The sequence below is a fragment of the Musca autumnalis genome, unplaced genomic scaffold (genome assembly GCF_047663935.1).
Source record: "Musca autumnalis isolate F117 unplaced genomic scaffold, ASM4766393v1 scaffold_3, whole genome shotgun sequence".
NCBI classification, from domain to species: Eukaryota; Metazoa; Arthropoda; class Insecta; order Diptera; family Muscidae; genus Musca; species Musca autumnalis.
The window spans coordinates 27,121,310-27,148,869 of record NW_027411866.1 but is presented as its reverse complement, the minus strand read 5'-3'; the positions used below and the strand labels follow the sequence as shown (position 1 = coordinate 27,148,869).

The following is a 27,560-nucleotide window of genomic DNA, read 5'->3' as shown; positions in this document are numbered from 1 at the left end:
GTTTTCGAATAGAAAATGTTATGTGGATAATGATTTCCTTTTAGTAAATTTTATCCTGAAATGTTTTTATATACAAATGTATCCCACAAAAATATTTTAGCGGATTTTATGCGTTTTTCAAATGCCATAAACGTCCAGCAAATCCCCACGTTTACTTACATTGCTCTGCAGTAAATATTTACTTTTACCCAAGCGGACAAGGACTGCTGTCTTCTCTGGCAGCGCGTGTTCTTTTTTTTTTTTGTGTTACAGCTTTGCATTAACAATTATGTGTATGACGTTAATGAGCAGTGCTTTCGTTGTTGCTTTTGCTGTTCCTCTTTCGTTTTCTTCTTCAACTTTTACCACTTGTGTACGTACAAGCGGTTAATGGGTTTGTGTGGAGAGTATAACTTGTTGTATATGGTTTCTTTTTATATATATTAGTTAAGCAAACCATTTTAAGCGTGTTCAGCAAAAAAGCGTTAATTATAAGTTATGAGCAAGAGACGAAAACAAACACACAAATGTATGTGCTCATGTGTTTGCACGCTTATTTTTACAAGGATATTAATATAGCAAAGAAAAAAACGAATGTCAGAATTGACAAACATACTTCAGTTGGATGGTGAAGGAGAAACAAGCAACTAACCACATATGTATGTATATGTAATTATAGATATGTGTTTGTAAGCAAGAGTTCGAAGGAGTGGGTTGGAACCTTTTTTTATGCCCCATAATTTGAGCTCATATAATTAACGTTTGTAATCATATTCAGGTACTTTTCTCACTCTCATGGAAAGTGTTGCTCGTTTCTTTATATGGCTTAGCTAAAAGACCATAAAACATAAAGTGAGTATTACAGATTAACTTATGTGACCAAAGCAGAGGTCGCATGCAGTGCCGTAAATACCCACACACCTTAGTTTTAAGAAGTTCAAACAAAACATTAGAAATTATGTCATTTCAAAGGATTTTCTTTGAAATATTATTTACATTTCCTTAACATACGTATCTTTAAGATACATATACCAATCTATTTAGCATATGCTTTAATTTTTCTTAGTATATTTCCGAATTAAATATGCCTTGTCAAATTTCATTAACACCATCTTGTGTTAGCTTTATGCTAATAAAGTTTTATAATCTAAGTTAAATCGCATTCCTGTTTTGGGGATTACCTACAATACACAATTTCCACAACATAAGCCCTAAAATATGTATCATTTTTATGCTTTGGGTGGGTTTGTTTAACATCCTAAATGCTAATAATGATAATTGTTTTTGGTTAAGCAGAGCTCTAATTGAATTTTATATGACCCCCTAAAGTACAGAAATGAGTTTCAATTTACTCCAAAACATCTGTAAGACATAAAACAATTAATAAAGTGTTTCCAGAACGAATATGAAGTTGAAGTAATTTGCACCTTTATGACATAACATAAAAACAAATTATGGCCTACCTTAACGATGCGGGAGTTGATTTGCATAATTTTGGGCATAAGAAAATGTGGACATTTTTTATTTGCTGGATTTTTTCAATTATGCTAATATTTTCTTTAAGGAAACATTATCTGTAAAATATTAATTAAAGGACAAATAATTAAATTTTCTATCAGAAAACCTTATCCCGATAACATTTTCTATACGAAACCCTTATTTGGATAACATTTTCTATACGAAAACCTTATTCGGATAACATTTTCTATACGAAAAACTTTTCCAGATAAAATTTTCTATACGAAAACCTTATCCGGATAAAATGTTCTATACGAAAACCTTATCCGGATAACATTTTCTATACGAAAAACTTATCCGGATAAAATTTTCTATACGAAAACCTTATCCGGATAAAATTTTCTATACGAAAAACTTATCCTGATAAAATTTTATTTACGAAAACCTTATCCGAATAAGATTTTTCTTATCCGGATAACGATTTCTATACGAAAACCTTATCCGGATAACATTTTTTATACGAAACACTTATCCGGATAATATTTTCTATACGAAAACCTGATCCGCATAACTTTTTCTATTCGATAACATAAGCAGGATAAGATTTTCTATATAAATACTTTATCCGTTTTAAATTATTTATACGAAAACCTTATTCGGATAACATTTTCTATACAAAAAACTAATCCGTATAAATTATTTATACGAAAACGTCATCCGGATAATATTTTCTATAACAAAACTTTACTCAGATAACATTTTCCATATGATAACCTTACCGGATAATATTTTCTATACAAAAACTTTATCCGGATAACATTTTCTATACGATAACCTTATTAGGATAACATTTTTTATACGAAAACCTTATCCTGATAAAATGTTCTTTACGAAAAACTTATCCGGATAATATTTTCTATACGAAAACCTTATCCGGATAACATTTTCTATACGAAAAACTTATCCGGATAAAATTTTCTATAGGAAACCCTTATCCTGATAACATTTTCTACACGAAACCCTTATCCGGATAAAATTTTCTCTACGAAAACCTTATCCGGATAACATTTGCTATACGAAAACATTATAGGGATAACACTTTCTATAAGAAAATCGTGTCAGGATAACACTTTCCATACGAAAATCATATCCGGATAAAATTTTCTATACGAAAACCATATCCTGATGAAATTTTCTTTACGAAAATGTTATCCGGGTAACATTTTCTATACGAAAACCTTATCCGGATAACATTTTCTATATGAAAACCTTATCCGGATAACATTTTCCATACAAAAACCTTATCCGGATAACATTTTCTATACGAAAACTTTATCCGGATAACATTTTCTATACGAAAACCTTATCCGGATAACATTTTCTATACGAAAACCTTATCCGGATAACATTTTCTATACGAAAACCTTATCCGGATAACATTTTCTATACAAAAACCTTATCCGGATAATATTTTCTATTCGAAAACCTTATCCAGATAACATTTTCAATACGAAAACCTTATCCGGATAAAATTTTCTTTACGAAAACCTTATCCGGATAACATTTTCTATACGAAAAGCTTATCCGGATAACATTTTCTATACGAAAAGCTTATCCGGATAACATTTTCTATACGAAAACCTTATCCGGATAACATTTTCTATACGAAAACCTTATACAGATAACATTTTCTTTACGAAAACCTTATCCGGATAACATTTTTTATACGAAAACCTTATCCTGATAAAATTTTCTTTACGAAAACCTTATCCGGATAAGATTTTTCTTTATCCGGATTATATATTCTATGAGAAAACCTTATAAGGATAACAATTTCTATATGAAAACCTTATCCGGACAACATTTTCTAAACGAAAAGCTTATCCGGATAATATTTTCTAAACGAAAAGCTTATCCGGATAATATTTTCTATACGAAAACCTTTTCCGGATAACATTTTCTATACGAAAACCTTATCCGGATAACATTTTCTATACGAAAACCTTATACGGATAACATTTTCTATACTAAAACCTTATCCGGATAACATTTTCTATACGAAAACCTTATCCGGATAACATTTTCTATACGAAAACCTTATCCGGATAACATTTTATATACGAAAACCTTCCCCGGATAACATTTTCTATACGAAAACCTTATCCGGGTAACATTTTCTATACGAAAACCTTATCCGGATAACATTTTCTATACTAAAACCTTATCCGGATAACATTTTCTATACGAAAACCTTATCCGGATAACATTTTCTATACGAAAACCTTATCCGGATAACATTTTCTATACGAAAACCTTATCCGGATAACATTTTCTATACGAAAACCTTATCCGGATAACATTTTCTATACGAAAACCTTATCCGGATAACATTTTCTATACGAAAACCTTATCCGGATAACATTTTCTATACGAAAACCTTATCCGGATAACATTTGTTATACGAAAACCTTATCCGGATAACATTTTCTATACGAAAACCTTATCCAGATAACATTTTCTATACGAAGACCTTATCAGGATAACATTTTCTATACGAAAACCTTATGCGGATAACAGTTTCTATACGAAAACCTTATCCTGATAGCATTTTCTATACGAAAATCTTATCCGGAAAAAACTTTCCATACGAAAACCTTATCCGGATAACAGTTTCTATACGAAAACCTTATCCGGATAACATTTTCTATACGAAAACCTTATCCGGATAACATTTTCTATACGAAAACCTTATCCGGATAACATTTTCTATACGAAAACCTTATCCGGATAACATTTTCTATACGAAAACCTTATCCGGATAACATTTTCTATACGAAAACCTTATCCGGATAACATTTTCTATACGAAAACCTTATCCGGATAACATTTTCTATACGAAAACCTTATCCGGATAACATTTTCTATACGAAAACCTTATCCGGATAACATTTTCTATACGAAAACCTTATCCGGATAACATTTGTTATACGAAAACCTTATCCGGATAACATTTTCTATACGAAAACCTTATCCAGATAACATTTTCTATACGAAGAACTTATCACGATAACATTTTCTATACGAAACCCTTATCCGGATAACAGTTTCTATACGAAAACCTTATCCGGATAACAGTTTCTATACGAAACCCTTATCCGGATAACAGTTTCTATACGAAACCCTTATCCGGATAACAGTTTCTATACGAAAGCCTTATCCGGATAACAGTTTCTATACGAAACCCTTATAGGGATAACAGTTTCTATACGAAACCCTTATCCGGATAACAGTTTCTAAACGAAACCCTTATCCGGATAACAGTTTCTATACGAAACCCTTATACGGATAACAGTTTCTATACGAAACCCTTATCCGGATAACAGTTTCTATACGAAACCCTTATCCGGATAACAGTTTCTATACGAAACCCTTATCCGGATAACAGTTCCTATACGAAACCCTTATCCGGATAACAGTTTCTATACGAAACCCTTATCCGGATAACATTTTCTATACGAACACTTTATCCGGATAACATTTTCTAAACGAAAACCTTATCCGGAAAACATTTTCTATACAAAAACCTTATCCGTTTTAAATTATTTATACGAAAACCTTATTCGGATAACATTTCCTATACAAAAAAGTAATCCGTATAAATTATTTATACGAAAACGTCATCCGGATAATATTTTCTATAACAAAACTTTACTCAGATAACATTTTCTATTTGATAACCTTATCCGGATAACATATTCTACACAAAAACTTTATCCGGATAACATTTTCTATACCATAACCTTATCCGGATAACATTTTTTATACGAAAACTTTATCCTGATAAAATTTTCTTTACGGAAACCTTATCCGGATAAGATTTTTCTTTATCCGGACTATATATTCTACGTGAAAACCTTATCCGGATAACAATTTCTATATGAAAACCTTATCCGAACAACATTTTCTAAACGAAAAGCTTATCCGGATAACATTTTCTATACGAAACCTTATCCTGATAACATTTTCTATACGAAAACCTTATCCAGATAATATTTTCTATACGAAAGCCTTATCCGGATAATATTTTCTATACGAAAACCTTATCCGGATAACATTTTCTATACGAAAAACTTATCCGGATAACATTTTCTATAAGAAACATAAGGGTTTTCTAAACGAAAATCTTATCCGGTTTCGTATAGAAAACCTTATCCTGATAACATTTTCTATACGAACACCTTATCCAGATAATATTTTCTATACGAAAGCCTTATCCGGATAACATTTTTTATACGAAACCCTTATCCTGATAAAATTTTCTTTACGGAAACCTTATCCGGATAAGATTTTTCTTTATCCGGACTATATATTCTATGTGAAAACCTTATCCGGATAACAATTTCCATATGAAAATCTTATCCGGACAACATTTTCTTAACGAAAAGCTTATCCGGATAACATTTTCTATACGAAACCTTATCCTGATAACATTTTCTATAGGAAAACCTTATCCAGATATTATTTTCTATACGAAAGCCTTATCCGGATAATATTTTCTATACGAAAACCTTATCCGGATAACATTTTCTATACGAAAAACTTATCCGGATAATATTTTCTATAAGAAACATAAGGGTTTTCTAAACGAAAAGCTCATCCGGTTTCGTATAGAAAACCTTATCCTGATAACATTTTCTATACGAACACCTTATCCAGATAATATTTTCTATACGAAAGCCTTATCCGTATAACATTTTTTATACGAAAACCTTATCCTGATAAAATTTTCTTTACGGAAACCTTATCCGGATAAGAGTTTTCTTTATCCGGACTATATATTCTATGTGAAAACCTTATCCGGATAACAATTTCTATATGAAAACCTTATCCGGACAACATTTTCTAAACGAAAATCTTATCCGGATAACATTTTCTATACGAAACCTTATCCTGATAACATTTTCTATACGAAAACCTTATGCAGATAATATTTTCTATACGAAAGCCTTATCCGGATAATATTTTCTATACGAAAGCCTTATCCGGATAATATTTTCTATACGAAAACCTTATCCGGATAACATTTTCTATACGTAAAACTTATCCGGATAACATTTTCTATAAGAAACCCTTATCCGGATAAAATTTTCTCTACGAAAACCTTATCCGGATAACATTTGCTATACGAAAACATTATAGGGATAACACTTTCTATAACAAAATCGTGTCAGGATAACACTTTCCATACGAAAATCATATCCGGATAAAATTTTCTATACGAAAACCATATCCTGATGAAACTTTCTTTACGAAAACCTTATCCGTATAAGATTTTTCTTTATCCGGATAACATTTTCTATACGAAAACTTTATCCGGATAACATTTTCTATACGAAAACCTTATCCGGATAACATTTTCTATACGAAAACCTTATCCGGATAACATTTTCTATACGAAAACCTTATCCGGATAACATTTTCTATACAAAAACCTTATCCGGATAATATTTTCTATTCGAAAACCTTATCCAGATAACATTTTCAATACGAAAACCTTATCCGGATAAAATTTTCTTTACGAAAACCTTATCCGGATAACATTTTCTATACGAAAAGCTTATCCGGATAACATTTTCTATACGAAAAGCTTATCCGGATAACATTTTCTATACGAAAACCTTATCCGGATAACATTTTCTATACGAAAACCTTATACAGATAACATTTTCTTTACGAAAACCTTATCCGGATAACATTTTTTATACGAAAACCTTATCCTGATAAAATTTTCTTTACGAAAACCTTATCCGGATAAGATTTTTCTTTATCCGGATTATATATTCTATGAGAAAACCTTATAAGGATAACAATTTCTATATGAAAACCTTATCCGGACAACATTTTCTAAACGAAAAGCTTATCCGGATAATATTTTCTATACGAAAACCTTTTCCGGATAACATTTTCTATACGAAAACCTTATCCGGATAACATTTTCTATACGAAAACCTTATACGGATAACATTTTCTATACTAAAACCTTATCCGGATAACATTTTCTATACGAAAACCTTATCCGGATAACATTTTCTATACGAAAACCTTATCCGGATAACATTTTCTATACGAAAACCTTATCCGGATAACATTTTCTATACGAAAACCTTATCCGGATAACATTTTATATACGAAAACCTTCCCCGGATAACATTTTCTATACGAAAACCTTATCCGGGTAACATTTTCTATACGAAAACCTTATCCGGATAACATTTTCTATACTAAAACCTTATCCGGATAACATTTTCTATACGAAAACCTTATCCGGATAACATTTTCTATACGAAAACCTTATCCGGATAACATTTTCTATACGAAAACCTTATCCGGATAACATTTTCTATACGAAAACCTTATCCGGATAACATTTTCTATACGAAAACCTTATCCGGATAACATTTTCTATACGAAAACCTTATCCGGATAACATTTTCTATACGAAAACCTTATCCGGATAACATTTTCTATACGAAAACCTTATCCGGATAACATTTGTTATACGAAAACCTTATCCGGATAACATTTTCTATACGAAAACCTTATCCAGATAACATTTTCTATACGAAGACCTTATCAGGATAACATTTTCTATACGAAAACCTTATCCGGATAACATTTTCTATACGAAAACCTTATCCGGATAACATTTTCTATACGAAAACCTTATCCGGATAACATTTTCTATACGAAAACCTTATCCGGATAACATTTTCTATACGAAAACCTTATCCGGATAACATTTTCTATACGAAAACCTTATCCGGATAACATTTTCTATACGAAAACCTTATCCGGATAACATTTGTTATACGAAAACCTTATCCGGATAACATTTTCTATACGAAAACCTTATCCAGATAACATTTTCTATACGAAGACCTTATCAGGATAACATTTTCTATACGAAAACCTTATCCGGATAACATTTTCTATACGAAAACCTTATCCGGATAACATTTTCTATAAGAAAACCTTATCCGGATAACATTTGCTATACGAAAACCTTATACGGATAACATTTTCTATACGAAAACCTTATACGGATAACATTTTCTATACGAAAACCTTATCCGGATAACATTTTCAATACGAAAACCTTATCCGGATAACATTTTCTATACGAAAACCTTATCCGGATAACATTTTCTATACGAAAGCCTTATCCGGATAACATTTTCTATACGAAAACCTTAACGTTTTCTATACGAAGACCTTATCCGGATAAATTTTTTTACGAAAACCTTATCCGGATAACATATTCTATTCGAAAACCTTTTACGGAGAGCATTTTCTATATGAAAACCTTATCCGGATAACATTTTCTATACGAAAACCTTATCCGGATAACATTTTCTATACAAAAACCTTATCCGGATAACATTTTCTATACGAAAACCTTATCCGGATAACATTTTCTATACGAAAACCTTATCCGGATAACATTTTCTATAAGAAAACCTTATCCGGATAACATTTGCTATACGAAAAATTTATCCGGATAACATTTTCTATACGAAAACCTTATCCGGATAACACTTTCTATACGAAAACCTTATCCGGATTAAATATTCTATACGAAAACCTTATCCGGATAACATTTTCAATACGAAAACCTTATCCGGATAACATTTTCTATACGAAAACCTTATCCGGATAACATTTTCAATAAGAAAACCTTATCCGGATAACATTTTCTATACGAAAGCCTTATCCGGATAACATTTTATATACGAAAACCTTATTCGGATAACACTTTCTATACGAAAACCTTATCCGGATTAAATATTCTATACGAAAACCTTATCCGGATAACATTTTCAATACGAAACCCTTATCCGGATAACATTTTCTATACGAAAACCTAATCCGGATAATATTTTCTATACGAAAACCCTGTAATCCGGTTACAGTCTCAATACGGAAATCTTATCCGGATAACATTTTCTATACGAAAACCTTATTCGTATAACATTTTCTATACGAAAACTTTACCCGGATAACATTTTCTATACGAAAACCTTATCCGGATAACATTTTCTATACGAAAACCTTATCCGGATAACATTTTCTATACGAAAACCTTATCCGGATAACATTTTCTATACGAAAACCTTATCCGGATAACATTTTCTATACGAAAACCTTATCCGGATAACATTTTCTATACGAAAACCTTATCCGGATAACATTTTCTATACGAAAACCTTATCCGGATAACATTTTCTATACGAAAACCTTATCCGGATAACATTTTCTATACGAAAACCTTATCCGGATAACATTTTCTTACGAAAACCTTATCCGGATAACATTTTCTATACGAAAAGCTTATCCGGATAACATTTTCTATACGAAAACCTTATCCGGATAACATTTTCTATACGAAAACCTTATCCGGATAACATTTTCTATACGAAAACCTTATCCGGATAACATTTTCTATACGAAAATCTTATCCGGATAACATTTTCTTTACGAAAACCTTATCCGGATAAGATTTTTCTTTATCCGGATTATATATTCTATGTGAAAACCTTATGAGGATAACAATTTCTATATGAAAACCTTATCCGGACAACATTTTCTAAACGAAAAGCTTATCCGGATAATTTTCTATACGAAAACCTTATCCGGATAAAATTTTCCATACGCAAACCTTATCCGGATAACATTTCCTATACGAAAACCTTATCCGGATAACATTTGCTATACGAAAACCTTATCCGGATAACATTTTCTATACGAAAACCTTATCCGGAAAACATTTTCTATCATAAAACATTATCCGGAAACAATTTTCTATACGAAAACCGTATCCGGCTAACATTTTCTATGCGAAAACCTTATTCGGATAACGTTTTCTATACGAAGACTTTATCCGGATAATTTTTTTTTACGAAAACCTTATCCAGATAACATATTCTATTCGAAAACCTTTTACGGAGAGCATTTCCTATATGAAAACCTTATCCGGATAACATTTTCTATACGAAAACCTTATCCGGATAACATTTTCTATACGAAAACCTTATCCGGATAACATTTTCTATACGAAAACCTTATCCGGATAACATTTTCTATACGAAAACCTTATCCGGATAACATTTTCTATACGAAAACCTTATCCGGATAACAGTTTCTATACGAAAACCTTATCCGGATAACATTTTCTATACGAAGACCTTATCCGGATAACATTTTCTATAAGAAAACCTTATCCGGATAACATTTGCTATAAGAAAACCTTATCCGGATAACATTTTCTATAGGAAAACCTTATCCGGATAACATTTTCTATACGAAAACTAAATCCGGAAAAAAATCTTTAAGAAATCCTTATCCGGATAACGTTTTCTATACGATTTCTTAACCGAATCAAATTTTTTTCCCAAAAACTAATCCGGATAAAATTTTCTATAGAAAAACCTTAATTTGTCTTTAAAAAACCTTTATCCGGATAAAATTTTCTATAAGGAAACCCTATCCGGATAATATTTTCTATAATAAAGCCTTATCCGGATAACATTTTTATAGGAAAATGTCATATCCGAATAAAATTGCTGCTGTTTGACTATTGAGCTTTATTCAGTTCATAATTATACTCTGCTCAATGTTAGTGTGGTTAAACAGAAGGTTAAACGTGTGTTGTTTACATAACGCAATGATATATTTGAACCTGCACATGTCTGTGTAGGTGGCCATGGTTAAAATTAAAGAAAGATATACCGCCACAATTGTAAAGCCATTACCAGAATTAGAGGTTTTCCAGGGTCTCATTAAAAAAGCTGTGCAAAAAATTTTTTTAGGAAACGCTTTAACATTTTAAATTTAAAAAAGAGATTCTAACAATTAAACGTGTGGTGATGGCACAGCTATTCGTAATATCTCCATTTGATGCACATACCCCTCCATTTGTCACACACACTCACATGTTTGCCATGTTTTCCGTTTCCTAGCGTTGTGTGATGGAAGATGAAACTAATTTTCACGCCATTAAATTTACATGTTCATAATACTTAACCCCGCCTCTCGTACCATCCTGCCAGCCAACTGATGACATCAAGGTTTTGTGTATTTTTGTTACGCTGAAGGGGTAACCGCTGTTCGGCAATGCTCATTTATGATGATAATGGCAATGGTGCTCAGTCACTCGTTGAAGCGGTTGTCGATGTGGAAATGGCCCATCAGGATGACGCCAATGTTTGTTATTGCCGTCGTCGTTGTTGTTGTTGTTGATATTTTCCGTAACATACCCTCAGCCATCCACAAAGAATAGACCAAACGACCGACCTCAATGTTTGCACGAAAATAGAAAATTTGCATAAACATTTTTCGCAGCAATTGATGCGCACGAGAACAACACCATCATCTCAATGACAATGGCAACGACAGTCGCTAATTTTGTCAACCGGAAATCATTTAAGGTATCATAAAAAACAACACTTGGTCTTGGAAAAGGATGTGGAGGTGAAATTTTCGTATTTGAATGAAAATTACCATATGAGTTCACAAAAAACACAATCACACGCTAGGAAACGAATGTTAATGAGGTCACAATGTTGTGGGCGCAATCAACATAAAAACCATTCAAATTGAATCGGGATAAACGTGAGCTGCACACGAAAATAAAAAATAATAGGAAATGAAAGCAATGAAAATGACTTAAAAATGTTAAGTGATTAACATTTTTGGATATTTTTCTATAAGAAAATATTTTCTATACTAAAACCTTATCTAAATAACATTTTTATACGATAACCTTATCCGGATAATATTTTCTATACGAAACCCTTATCCGAAAAAAATTTGCTATAAGAAACCCTAATCCGGATAAAATTTTCTATACGAAAACCTTATCCGGATAACATTTTCTATACGAAAACCTTATCCGAATAACACTTTTCTATACGAAAACCTTATCCGGATAACATTTTCTATACGAAAACCTTATCCGGATAACATTTCCTATACGAAAACCTTATCCGGATAACATTTTCTATACGAAAACCTTATCCGGATCACATATTCTATACGAAAACCTTATCCGGATAACATTTTCAATACTAAAACCTTATCCGGATAACATTCTCAATACGAAAACCTTATCCGGATAACATTTTCTATAGAAAAACCTTATCCGGATAACATTTTCTATACGAAAACCTTATCCGGATAACATTTTCTATACGAAAATCTTATCCGGATAACATTTTCTATACGAAAACCTTATCCGGATAACATTTTCTATAGAAAAACTTTATCCGGATAACATTTTCTATACGAAAACCTTATCCGGATAACATTTTCTATACGAAAACCTTATCCGGATAACATTTTCTATACGAAAACCTGATCCGGATAACACTTTCTATACGAAAACCTTATCCGGATAACATTTTCTATACGAAAACCTTATCCGCATAACATTTTCTATACGAAAACCTTATCCGGATAACATATTCTATACGAAAGCCTTATCCGGATAACATATTCTATACAAAAACCTTATTTGGATATCATTTTCTGTACGAAAACCTTATCCGGATAACATTTTCTATACGAAAACCTTATCCGGATAACATTCTCTATACGAAAACCTTATCCAGATAACATTTTCTATACGAAAACCTTATCCGGATAACATTTTCTATACGAAAACCTTATCCGGATAACATTTTCTATACGAAAACCTTATCCGGATAACATTTTCTATACGAAAACCTTATCCGGATAACATTTTCTATACGAAAACCTTATCCGGATAACATTTTCTATACCAAAACCTTATCCGGATAACATTTTCTATACGAAAACCTTATCCGGATAACATATTCTATACGAAATCCGTATCCGGATAACATTTTCTATACAAAAACCTTATTCGGATATCATTTTCTGTACGAAAACCTTATCCGGATACCATTTTCTATACCAAAACCTTATCCGGATAACATTCTCAATACGAAAACCTTATCCGGATAACATTTTCTATACAAAAACCTTATCCGGATAACACTTTCTATACGAAAACCTTATCCGGATAACATTTTCTATACGAAAACCTTATCCGGATAACATTTTCTATACGAAAACCTTATCCGGATAACATTTTCTATACGAAAACCTTATCCGGATAACATTTTCTATACGAAAACCTTATCCGGATAACATTTTCTATACGAAAACCTTATCCGGATAACATTTTCTATACGAAAACCTTATCCGGATAACATTTTCTATACGAAAACCTTATCCGGATAACATATTCTATACGAAATTCGTATCCGGATAACATTTTCTATACAAAAACCTTATTCGGATATCATTTTCTGTACGAAAACCTTATCCGGATACCATTTTCTATACGAAAACCTTATCCGGCTACCATTTAATATACGAAAACCTTATCCGGATAACATTTTCTATACGAAAACCTTATCCGGATAACATATTCTATACGAAAACCTTATCCGGATAACATTTTCTATACGAAAACCTTATCCGGATAACATTTTCTATACCAAAACCTTATCCGGATAACAATTTCTATACGAAAACCTTATCCGGATAACATTTTCTATACGAAAACCTTATCCGGATAACATTTTCTATACAAAAACCTTATCCGGATAACACTTTCTATACAAAAACCTTATCCGGATAACACTTTCTATACGAAAACCTTATCCGGATAACATTTTCTATACGAAAACCTTATCCGGATAACATTTTCTATACGAAAACCTTATCCGGATAACATTTTCTATACGAAAACCTTATCCGGATAACATTTTCTATACGAAAACCTTATCCGGATAACATTTTCTATACGAAAACCTTATCCGGATAACATTTTCTATACGAAAACCTTATCCGGATAACATTTTCTATACGAAAACCTTATCCGGATAACATTTTCTATACGAAAACCTTATCCGGATAACATTTTCTATACGAAAACCTTATCCGGATAACATTTTCTATACCAAAACCTTATCCGGATAACATTTTCTATACGAAAACCTTATCCGGATAACATATTCTATACGAAATCCGTATCCGGATAACATTTTCTATACAAAAACCTTATTCGGATATCATTTTCTGTACGAAAACCTTATCCGGATACCATTTTCTATACGAAAACCTTATCCAGACACAATTTTCTATACGAAAACCTTATCCGGCTACCATTTAATATACGAAAACCTTATCCGGATAACATTTTCTATACGAAGCCCTTATCCGGATAACATTTTCTATACGAAACCCTTTTCCGGATAACATTTTCTATACGAAACCCTTATCCGGATAACATTTTCTATACGAAAACCTTATCCGGATAACATTTTCTATACCAAAACCTTATCCGGATAACATTTTCTATACGAAAACCTTATCCGGATAACATTTTCTATACGAAAACCTTATCCGGATAACATTTTCTATACGAAAACCTTATCCGGATAACATATTCTATACGAAATCCGTATCCGGATAACATTTTCTATACAAAAACCTTATTCGGATATCATTTTCTGTACGAAAACCTTATCCGGATACCATTTTCTATACGAAAACCTTATCCAGACACAATTTTCTATACGAAAACTTTATCCGGCTACCATTTAATATACGAAAACCTTATCCGGATAACATTTTCTATACGAAGCCCTTATCCGGATAACATTATCTATACGAAAAGCTTATCTGGATAATATTTTCTAAAGAAAACCTTATCCGGATAACACTTTCTATTCCAAAACCTTATCCGGATAACATTTTCTATACGAAAACGCTTATCCGGATAACATTTTCTATACGAAAACCTGATCCGGATAACACTTTCTATACGAAAACCTTATCCGGATAACATTTTCTATACGAAAACTTTATTCGTATAACATTTTCTATAAGAAAACCTTACCCGGATAATATTTTCTATACAAAAACCTTATCCTGGTAAAATTTTCTATACAAAAATATTATCCGGATAATATTTTCTCTACGAAAACCTTATCCGGATAACATTCTCAATACGAAAACCTTATACGGATATAATTTTCTATACGAAAACCTTATCCGGATAACATTTTCTATACGAAAACCTTATCCCGATAACATTTTCTATACGAAAACCTTATCCGGATAACATTTTCTATACAAAAACCTTACCCGGATAACAATTTCTATAAGAAAACCTTATCCGGATAACATTTTCTATACGAAAACCTTATCCGGAAAACATTTTCTATACGCAAAAACTTTATCCGGATAACATTTTCTATACGAAAACCTTATCCGGATAACATTTTATATACGAAAACCTTATCCGGATATCATTTTCTATACGAAAGCCTTATCCGGATAACATTTTCTATACGAAAACCTTATCCGAATAACATTTTCTATACGAAAACCTTATCCGGATAACATTTTCTATACGAAAACCTTATCCGGATAACATTTTCTATACGAAAACCTTATCCGGATAATATTCTCTATACGAAAACCTTATCCGGATAACATTTTCTATACGAAAACCTTATCCGGATAACATTTTCTATACGAAAACCTTATCCGGATAACATTTTCTATACGAAAACCTTATCCATATAACATTTTCTATACGAAAACCTTATCCGGATAACATTATCTATACGAAAACCTTATCCGGATTTTCTATACGAAAACTTTATCCGGATAACACTTTCTATACGAAATCCTTATTCGGATAATATTTTCTATACAAAAAACTTATCCGGATAAAATTTTCTATACGAAAACCTTATCCGGATAACATTTTCTATACGAAAACCTTATCCGGATAACATTTTCTATACGAAAACCTTATCCGGATAACATTTTCAATACGAAAACCTTATCCGGATAACATTTTCTGTACTAAAACCTTATCCGGCTAACATTTTATATACTAAAATCTTATCCAGATAACAATTTCTATACGAAAACCTTATCCGGATATAATTTTCTATACGAAAACCTTATCCGGACAACATTTTCTATACGAAAACCTTATCCGGATAACATTTTCTACACGAAAACCTTATCCGGATAACATTTTCTATACGAAAACCTTATCCGGATAACATTTTCTATACGAAAACCTTATCCGGATAACATTTTCTATGCGGAACAGTTTGCATACGAAAACCTTTTTCTACTAGGTTTACATTTCAATATCTTGTGAAAATTTTCCTTTAATTTTCCTGATTTCAAATTTTAATTATTGGTTTTTCCCACTTCTTCTTACCACTTTTTTCAGAAACTGCCCTATTATTACCAGCTGGTTTGTCTCACCGACGTCATGCCAAGAATGGCAGCAGCAACAATAATACTCAGCCACACGCCCACCATGACAACAGTAACAGCAATCAACAAAAACATCAACATCAGCAGCAGCAGCAACAACATGATGAAGAGTAAGTAGTAATCGCTTCAAATCAAACAACACAAATAACAATTTATTGCTGGTAACATAAATCCCAAGGGAGAACAACAGACGAAGAAGAAAGATAGAGAGAGACACGAAAGGAAAGCTTTAATTTTAAGCTTTTAAGGAAATTGAATTGAAAATTCCAAAAGTATCGAAGGCAATGTAAACAAAAAGCATGGAACTCTTGATGGCAATGAGCATTGAACGGAAACGGAAACAAGTGTATACTCACATACCAACACACACACACATATCAGTTGAACACATCAATAGAGATTCAAAAATCAATTTCAAATCAATGTTCAATACACAATACAAATAGTAGTTACATCCATAATATCAGGAACTGGCTTTGCTAGTTAGTTTCTTCTTCTTCGTCTCTTTTGATTGAGTTTCTCATATCCGTTCGGTTTTTTTGGTGTATAATAACCCAAGGTAAAGAGTATTATGGTTGGTCTGGTTTTAAATGGGGTTAATTGGGGCAACACCAATGCGGCATTGGTAGTTCTTTGAGGAAAATAACATGCTAATATGAAGTAGAAACTGAATCTGATGCAAATCCATTCATCCACTGATGAATGACTTACGGCATTGATTTCCGTTATTGTAATATTTCCGCTTATCGTATCATCTGTCATGTTGGTAATTTGCCATGTGTTGAATTAGCATAGATTTTATAAGTTTCTCCCCCTCCTCCAACTCCTCCTGCGCCTTATATATAACTTTTGGAAAGTATTTGTCAATATATCCATTAGCAATTGGCTACTCGGTATATTTTCCCTTGGTAGTTTGGATTCCTTTTCCTTCTAACCATCCCAATACCACATTTGAGGAATGAAAACTTGTTCTAAGCAACGGGTTGCAATGGAAATTTGTTGTAGCATAGAAAGTAAGAAATTAAAAAAAAAAACAAGTAAAAAGTCGTTAAGTTCGGCCTGGCCGAACTTTTTATACCCTCCACCATAAAATAGTCTTAATTAAAAGGGAATAATTAGGGTCCTTTCACAATTTTAGGTGGAACAACTTTTCGACAAGGGAACACAAATGTTGGGGCAGAGATAATTCCTTTTGGAGATGAAAGCCCTTGGTTTGTGTATATTAAAAACCCCGAAGGACAGATGCGCCGTGAGTCGAACTTCGGCGTTATGGCGTGATGAAGTTTTTGCAAGAGACCCTGTAAGCCATCATGAATTAGCATTATATCTTTGTTTGTTGTTTTTGTAGAGCACTTAAGCAACAATGAACAAAGATATAACGCTAATTCCTGATGGCCCACAGGGTCTCTAACAAAAATTTCATCACGCCATAACGCGGAAGTTCGACTCACGGCGGATCTGTGCTTCGGTGTTCATAATATACTCACCAAGGCCTTTCTTCCCCAAGAGGAATTTTCCGTGCCTCAGACTTTCACCTCCATTTTGTTGCACAGTGTTATCTAATCTAAAAAATGTTTCAGCTAGGTGAAAGGTACCACCTACGGGGCTATATCAAAGAGTCAACCTATCTTTAAATTTTTTGGCGGAAAAGTTTTATAGCTGCAGGGAACTTCAACAGCCAAATTGAGGGTAGTTTCATCAAAACAATGTAGACCCCCAAAATTGGACCCATGTTGACGAATTTTAGTGAAGAAATTTCGTGACCACTGAAAATTCCCGAAAATCGGGAGGTACAGTTATATGGGGGGATATACCAAAACATGGACATATATTGACGATTATTTTTGAATAGACAAAATTGTAGCTAAAATTCTCAAAGTACCGATCATTACAGCTTGTTCGGTTAAAAATTGCAGCTAAAATTCTCAAAATATCGAAAATCGGGAGATACCGTTATATGGGGGCTATACCAAAACATGGCCCTATGTTGACGATGTTTGGTGGAGATATTTCATGACCACTGAGAACCTCAAATGGCAAATTACAGCTAGTTCGGTTAAAAATTTTAACTAAAATGCTCAAAATACCGAAAAACGGGAGGTACGATTATAAGTGGGCCATACCAAAACATGGACCTATGTTGACGGTGTTTCGTGGAGATGTTTCATGACTATTGAGAACCTCAAGTGTCAAATTACAGCTAGTTCGGTTAAAAATTGTAACTAAAATGCTCAAAATACTGAAAATCGGGAGGTACCGATATATGGGGGCTATACCAAAACATAGACCTATGTTGACGATGTTTCGTGGAGATGTTTCATGACCATTGAGAACTTCAAATGTCAAATTACAGCTAGTTCGGTAAAAAAATTGTAACTAAAATGCTCAAAATACCGAAAATCGGGAGGTACGATTATAAGTGGGCCATACCAAAACATGGACCTATGTTGACGATGTTTGGTGAAGATGTTTCATGATCAATGAGAACCTCAAATGTCAAATTGCAGATAGTTCGGTTACAAATTGTGGCTAAAATTCTCAAAATACCGAAAATCGGGAGGTACCGCTATATGGGGGCTATACCAAAACATGGACCTATGTTGACGATGTTTGGTGGAGATATTTCATGACCACTGAGAACCTCAAATGGCAAATTACAGCTAGTTCGGTTAAAAATCGTAGCTAAAATTCTCAAAATACCAAAAATCGGGAGGTATCGATATATGGGGCCTATACCAAAACATGGACCTATGTTGACGATGTTTAGTGGAGATGTTTCATGACCACTGAGAACCTCAAATGTAAAATTGCAGATAGTTCGGTTAAAAATTGTGGCTAAAATTCTCAAAATACCGAAAATCGGGAGGTACCGTTATATGGGGACTATACCAAAACATGGACCTATGTTGACGATGTTTGGTGGAGATATTTCATGACCACTGAGAACCTCAAATGGCAAATTACAGCTAGTTCGGTTAAAAATCGTAGCTAAAATTCTCAACATACCAAAAATCGGGAGGTACCGATATATGGGGCCTATACCAAAACATGGACCTATGTTGACGATGTTTGGTGGAGATGTTTCATGATCACGGAGAACCTCAAATGTAAAATTGCAGATAGTTCGGTTAAAAATTGTGGCTAAAATTCTCAAAATACCGAAAATCGGGAGGTACCGTTATATGGGGACTATACCAAAACATGGACCTATGCCCATGTCCTTTGGGATATAAGTTTGTTGATCACTAGGAATCCTAAGTGCCAAATTATAGCTAATTCGGTCCGCAAATGTGGCGAAGAACGTCAAAATACCTCAAATTCGGAGGTACCGTTATATGGGGGCTATACGAAAGAGTGGACCGATATAGCCCATCTTCGAACTTGACCTGCCTATGGAAAAAAGACCAACGGATGCAAAATTTCAGCACTCTATCTCAATTATTGCGGACTCTAGAGTGATTACAACAGACGGACAGACAGACGGACAGACGGACATGGCTAGATCGTCTTAGAATTTTATCCTGATCAAGAATATATATACTTTATAGGGTCGCAAATGATTAGTTCGATGTGTTACAAACGGAATGACAAACTTAATATACCCTCCATACTATGGTGGAGGGTATAAAAACAAGAGCAGATAAAGTCCTGCAGTAACGTTTATGGCAAATGAAAAAATTGTCGATCAAAACTTTCCAGCAACACAGGAGGAAACTAAAATTGAAACAAAACAATCAAAGTGCCGGAAGATGAAGAATTAAAATATAAGGAGATTTACGGGCAGATTTAATTTTTAAAGATAACTACAGCTTTTTCTCGAGTCTTCACTGGTTCTCTAACTAATATCAGGTTTCGAGAAAAATTAGAAAAATCTTTTAAAAATATAGCTAAAATCTTCAATATTCCCTAAATCAGATAAATAAAATAATATAAAATAAAACAAAAATTAAATTAAATAAAAATAAAATAAAATAAAATAAAATAAAATAAAATAATATAAAATAAAATAAAATAAAATAAAATAAAATAAAATAAAATAAAATAAAATAAAATAAAACAAAAATTAAATAAAATAAAATAAAATAAAATAAAATAAAATAAAATAAAATAAAATAAAATAAAATAAAATTAAATAAAAATAAAATAAAATAAAATAAAATAAAATAAAATAAAATAAAATAAAATAAAATAAAATAAAATAAAATAAAATAAAATAAAATAAAATAAAATAAAATAACGAAAAATAAAATAAAACAAAAACAAAATAAATAAAACAAGTAAAAAAGTATCAGTCGGCTTTACCGACAGAGATATACCCTCAGCCTGTATATGAAGAAAAGACAAAATTTTTTAGTTTTCCATAAAAAAAAAATTAAAAAAATTTTTTTAAGCTACATGAAAGATTTTTGGTACATAGATTGGGAAAAAAATCCCATTCTTAAATCTGTTCGAGATACTAATTTTGGTTGTTGCGCGCAAAAGTTATGGCGGTTTCAATTCTGATAAAAAGAAAAAATCTTTAAAAGACTCTAATCATTATATTGAGAAACTCTATTAATTAGGGGCTCCCTACATACTATATGTTTACTGAGGTCCCATAACTTTAGTGAAAAAGTTGTAAATTTTCGCGGAAATTAGGAAAGCATTCAAAACAATTGGTAGTTTACCACTTGTTCTAATAAAATTCAAGCTGTTTATGCATCTGAAAAATATATAAAAAATATGTACGCAATCTAAACATCGCGAAGATTCAAATGAAACCAAAACTATACAAATCCGTTTAGCGGTTTGCATATTATAGCAAAAAACAAAAAATATATTGATGAAATTTATAAAATTTTTGTAAGAGAAAATATTTATTAGAATTTATTTTGTGAGTTAGTTGACCAAAATGTAAGAAAAATAGGTCGGAGTTTTCCTTCTATTTTAGTTAAATTTCACGCAATAAATCACATTTTTTATTCTAATCACTTCTCGAAAACACGCTAACATCTAGCAGAAGATACGGATATCTTTCAAATAAATGTTGGGTTCCTTTAAATGGGGTATAATCTTGAAATAAAATTGTATCGGGTAATGTTCATTTTGAAATGCGTGTAAATCGCGAAATCCTCAAAATCACTTGATGCGCATGCGGTTTACCAATACAGCGAATTCTTCTCTTTTTATTTGTACACATTTGCCAGGATTTACTTTGGCCGCTAAGATGTAGTATCGTCTGCAGTTTAGTGTGCAACAAACTGTATAACGCTTATATTTTGCACAAAGTGCATATACATTTTATGCGCATCCGATTTCACTATCATCCATGAAAAAATACATCGATCTAAACCTATTTCGATAAAATCCATCAAGAACCGTGGATGTAGCATCACACACTATTTTTGGGATAAATCGGATAAAGCTCCCATGGGACTAAATTTTTTAAACCACTATTTTCGCAAAAACTCGAGTGATGTGTCAGTTTCTTCATTGAAAAGGAAACGATCCACAGAAAACGCGATTTAATCCGCGATATTTTCAAAAACATTTTTCGTAAGCTTTTCAATTTTTGCAGTAGCCATTTCCGCCGTTCTAGTAGATGGATTTTTACGATCTGTGATTCATATGATCCGGATCGTCGAAAAACTAAAATATCGCGGGGTACCAGCACACTCAAAACGATATTGTAAATACTGTACCTAAAAAATAGGTTTTTTAGAAAAAATATCGCACTAAATTTTGGCCTTTGGCAGTAGATTACTCTGCTGCTGTGTGGGCTACATACTCAATATACATATCAGATTATGCGAAATCGCGAGTTCTTTAATCCTATAATTGGTTTTTCGAAATATCCGAATGCGCGTCCCAGTTACATAAAAAATACAAAAAACACCTGAAATCCGGCTTCAAAATGTCAGCATCCATAAAAGGTGGATGCAGTGGAAATTTTGGAAAGTGGTACATTAGAAGTATAATCTTCATTTTGTATTCTCCTACTTTTACTTTGGACAGATGTCCGTCATTTGAATGGTTTAATCAGAAATCGAATAGCAATGTAAAAAACCTGTTTAGCTACAACGTGTTTTTACCTATGTTTTTTCCTTTACGCGGTCGTAACTACCACGTAAATTAAATTTTTTTGCTAAATTTTTGAGCTTTGTACAAAAACATCTAAATTAATCCAGCAATAGTCATAGTTACTGGTAAACTACAATAGTTCGCGTATTATAATAGTACAAACCTTGGCTTCATGGAAACTAAAAAATTTTGACTTTTCCTCATATATTGAAACAATTTTTTCCAAAAAACGTATATATTTAGGGGTTTTTAAAAATTTTTGGGAATTTGAACCGACAAAAATGTTCATTAGGATTAGAGATCAAAAGTTTTGCGGAAGAGATACTAAAAGGAATGGATCTACATTGACCATTATTGAAGTGGATCTTCAGCCACTACATATGGTGCCATAGGGGGTTTTTACACCCTTCGGAATTTTTGCTCAAGAAGTATGGACTTGTCCCTGAAAAAACGTTTACCATCGTAATTGAGGCAGCGAATGCAAGTTGCTTCAAAAAAAATCAAAGTGATTCAATAGCAGGTCTTAAACTGAACTTATCCGAAATTTTGTGTGGGAGGTACCGGATGGATTGGGTGACGTAGGGGATGAATGATACCAAGCAACGGTCTTGACCGGCTTTAACATGGCAAAGCCCAGGATTTATCTTGGTCCCTCTTTCATCTCAAGTGGACACTGACCTACCCGTGGTGTCACCTGGGGAACTGCCTTTAACACCCGTTAAAGGTAGTGAGCTAAGATGTGCCGCGCGTTCGCCCATAAGAACGTTAAAAACTTGGGTATGGGCGTCGGGTTAGTAACCCTCCCCTAGAAAAAACATCCTACTATGAAAAAACGAAAGAAAAGAAAAACAAACCCCTCTAAAGTTGACGAACCCCGCAAACGTTTTAAGGACCATGATCTGCGAATCTGCACCTGGAATGTTCACACTCTTTATAGAGAAGGTGCAGTCTTCGCATTGGCAGACTTACTTGAAAAGTACAAGGCCGATATTACTGCCATACAGGAAATACGACGGATTGGGAAAGGCGTCACAACAACACCTAAAGCTGACGCACTGTATTATAGCTGCCATGACGTAAAGCATAAGTTTGGTTGCGGATTCGTAGTTAGTCGGAGACTAAAACATCTGGTATCCAGCTTCACCCCAGTGAATGAAAGACTTGCTGCAATTCGAATAAAAGCTAAATTCTTCAACATCAACTTTATTTTCGCTCATACTCCCACTGAAGAAGAGGACGAACAGACCAAAGATATATTTTACGAGTGCTTAGAAGAAACATATGACCGTTGCCCTGCCCATGATATTAAAATTATTCTAGGCGATTTTAATGCCAAAATTGGAAAGAAAAATATCTCTTTGGCCCAACAGTCGGGAAATTCAGTCTCCACAGTGAAGCATCTGACAATGGTATGAGACTGATAGACTTTGCAGCTGCAAAAAACATGGTAGTTAGCAGTACCAGATTTAATCATCTCGATATTCATAAGGGCACCTGGCTGTCTCCAGATCAAAGAACAAGTAATCAAATTTATAATGTTGTAATAGATGGAAGACATTCATCCAGCGTGTTGGATGTACGATCGTTCCGAGGCGCAAACATTGATTCGGACCACTACCTTGTTGCAGCAAAGGTACGTACCCGTCTAAACGTTGCAAATAAAGCACGAACAGACATAACGCGGAAGTTGGACATCGATAGGCTGCAAACACAACAGATAGCCACAGCATATTCCACTCAACTAGCCCAATTGCTTAACACGAGCATTCCTTGTCCGGATAACATAACAACACAATGGCAACATATTGCCCACTCCATGCAAACAGCCGCAAAATCCATACTTGGATTCCAGAGACCTCCACAAAGGAATTCATGGTATGACCAGGAGTGTCGTGCTGCTACCGAAGAGAAAAATGCGGCATATAGAGCTACTTTGCAATCAGTAGCAACGCGTAGCGCGCGAGAGAGATATCGGGAGAAAAGGAGAGAAGAGAAACGTCTTTTCCGCAAGAAAAAGAGAGAAATGGAAAAGCGGGAGTGTGAAAAAATCGAGATGTACAGGAGCCAGAATGAAGTCCGAAAATTCTACCAAAGAGTGAAACATCAAACAGATGGCTTTGGTACAGGCACATCCTCCTGTAGAGACCAGCAAGGTAATCTGGTAACAGATACAGATAGCGTGCTCAGGATATGGAAGGAACATTTCTCCAATCTGCTGGTATCCAATAGTAGCGAAGACGATGATACCACGGATCCAATCCCAGAAGATGGTATAGAATGTATACCGCCCGGCCAAGATGAGGTAAAAACAGCAATCAACCGGCTGAAGAATAATAAAGCAGCAGGAGCCGATGGCTTACCAGCCGAGCTGTTTAAAACCGGAGGCAACGCGCTGATAAGGTGTATTATGCATCAGCTAGTTAGCACCATCTGGCAGGAAGAACGCGTACCCGACGATTGGAACCTGAGCATCCTATGTCCCGTCCACAAGAAAGGAGATAAGACTGTATGCTCAAACTATAGGGGCATAAGTCTTCTCCCTATTGCCTATAAGATAGTGTCAGGGATATTGTGCGAACGACTAAAGCCAATGGTCAACGAAATAATTGGACCATACCAATGTGGCTTTAGACCTGGCAAGTCCACCATTGACCAGATATTTACCCTGCGGCAAATCCTAGAGAAAACCCAAGAGATGCAGATCGACATATTTCACCTTTTTGTCGATTATAAAGCAGCATTCGACAGTCCCCTCCGATCAAAGGTATTCCATGCAATGTCTGAATTTGGTATCCCCGCAAAGCTCATCCGGCTTTGTAAGATGACTTTAACTGATACTAGGTCCTCAGTTAAAAGAACTTCTCAGAAGAATTTTGTACCAAAAGAGGTTTCAGACAAGGAGACAGCCTTTCGTGTGACCTATTCAACATTTTGCTGGAAAAGGTAATACGAGATGCAAATGTCAAAAGAAATGGCACAATTTACACCAATAGCCACATGTTACTTGCCTATGCTGATGACATAGACATCATGGGACGATCAGTAAAGGAAGTAACTGATACCTTTAGGAAGGTCGAAGCAGAATCTGCGAAAGTGGGTCTGGCGGTAAACGGCGAAAAGACCAAATTGATGGTGTCGACGCGCAAAGCGTCCATAGAGCTCGGACCAACTGTGGAAGTTGGTACCTACAATTTTGAGGTAGTTAAAGACTTCGTCTACCTCGGCACTGCCATAAACACAACAAACAACATCAGTTGTGAAATACGAAGAAGAATTGTATTGGCCAACAGATGCTACTATGGTCTAAGTAAGCAATTTAAAAACAAAGCCACATCTCGTCAAACAAAAATAACACTATACAAAACGCTGATTCTACCCGTGCCAATGTATGGCTCCGAAGCATGTGCTTGGTGTGTTTGAGAGGAAAATTCTTCGAAAGATCTACGGGCCGATTTGCGTTGACGGTGAATATCGACGTCGTATGAACCACGAGCTATATAAGCTATACAAAGACATGAATATAGTTAAACGTATCGAGATGCAACGATTGCGTTGGCTAGGCCATGTTATGAGAATGAGCGATGATGAACCCGCTAAAAAGGCGTACGAATACATGCCACATGGCGGTGCATGCAGAATCGGCAGGCCTAAGCTTCGATGGAGCAAACAAGTGGATGAAGAAATGGAAAGGCGCGGTATTCCAAAAAGTCAAGCGAAAAACAGAGAGGAATGGAGATCTTTTCTTAGTTCGGTCTATGGAACAAATGTTTTGTAATGGGCCAACAAAGTTAAGTTAAGGTACCGGATGGATTGGACAAATATAGTCCATATTTGAGCCTGATCTATATCTAGTAGATATATTAGGATGTGTAAAGTATGGACCAATTCGGCCACTCCCTTCAAGAGTTGCCATATGAACAAATTTTCCGAACATTTTTGAACTTTTTTTGGGGGGGGGGGGGGGGAGGTACCTGAAGAAGTGGACTGATATGGCTTATCTTCAAATCTAGACTATGTTTGGACAAAATATTACTAAGGCAAAATTTTGGACCGAATCGGCAGATCCGTTCTAAAGTTATCTTGCGCTCCAACCACCTCACACGGTTTCATAGGGATTTTTTGCAACTTTCAGGCTATTTTCTCAGGAAGTATGGACTTGCCCCTAATGAAACTTGTACCGTCGAATGAAAGGCAGTGAATACAAGTTGATAAAACAAAAATCACAGTGATTCGAGAGATGGCCCTAAACTGAACTTTTCCGAAAATTTGTGTGGGAGGTACCCGAAGGAGTGGGCCGATTGAGCCTATATTGAAACATTATCTAAGTCTAGTACACATTTTACGATGGGCAAAGCATGAACCAAATCGGTTACTCCCTTCAAGAGTTATCGTGCGTACAAATTTTCCGAACATTTTCGAACTTTTGTGGGGGAGGTACCGGAAGGAGTCGACCGATATAGCCCATCTTCGAACTTAAGCTAAGTTTGGGCAAAATATTACGAAAGCCAAAATTTGAACCGAATCGGTTCATCCGTTCGAGAGTTATCGTGCGCTCCAGCCAGCCAGACAGACAGACAGACAGACGGACGGACGGACATTGCTCAATCGACTTCAAATTGTCTGAAACACATTTCGTCCAAACATACTTGGGGTCTAAAACCATTATTTCG

General features: G+C 34.0%; 1 protein-coding gene across 1 annotated transcript in view; it reads left to right on the top strand.

The window, feature by feature from the left end:
• Positions 1–27,560, top strand: part of vex (somatomedin B and thrombospondin type 1 domain containing protein vexed) — a 655,834-nt gene that overhangs the window by 572,263 nt on the left and 56,011 nt on the right. The window contains exon 4 of the mRNA XM_073979098.1: positions 16,784–16,940. Within this exon, the coding sequence (XP_073835199.1) occupies positions 16,784–16,940 (157 nt within the window). The remainder of the gene's footprint in view (positions 1–16,783; positions 16,941–27,560) is intronic.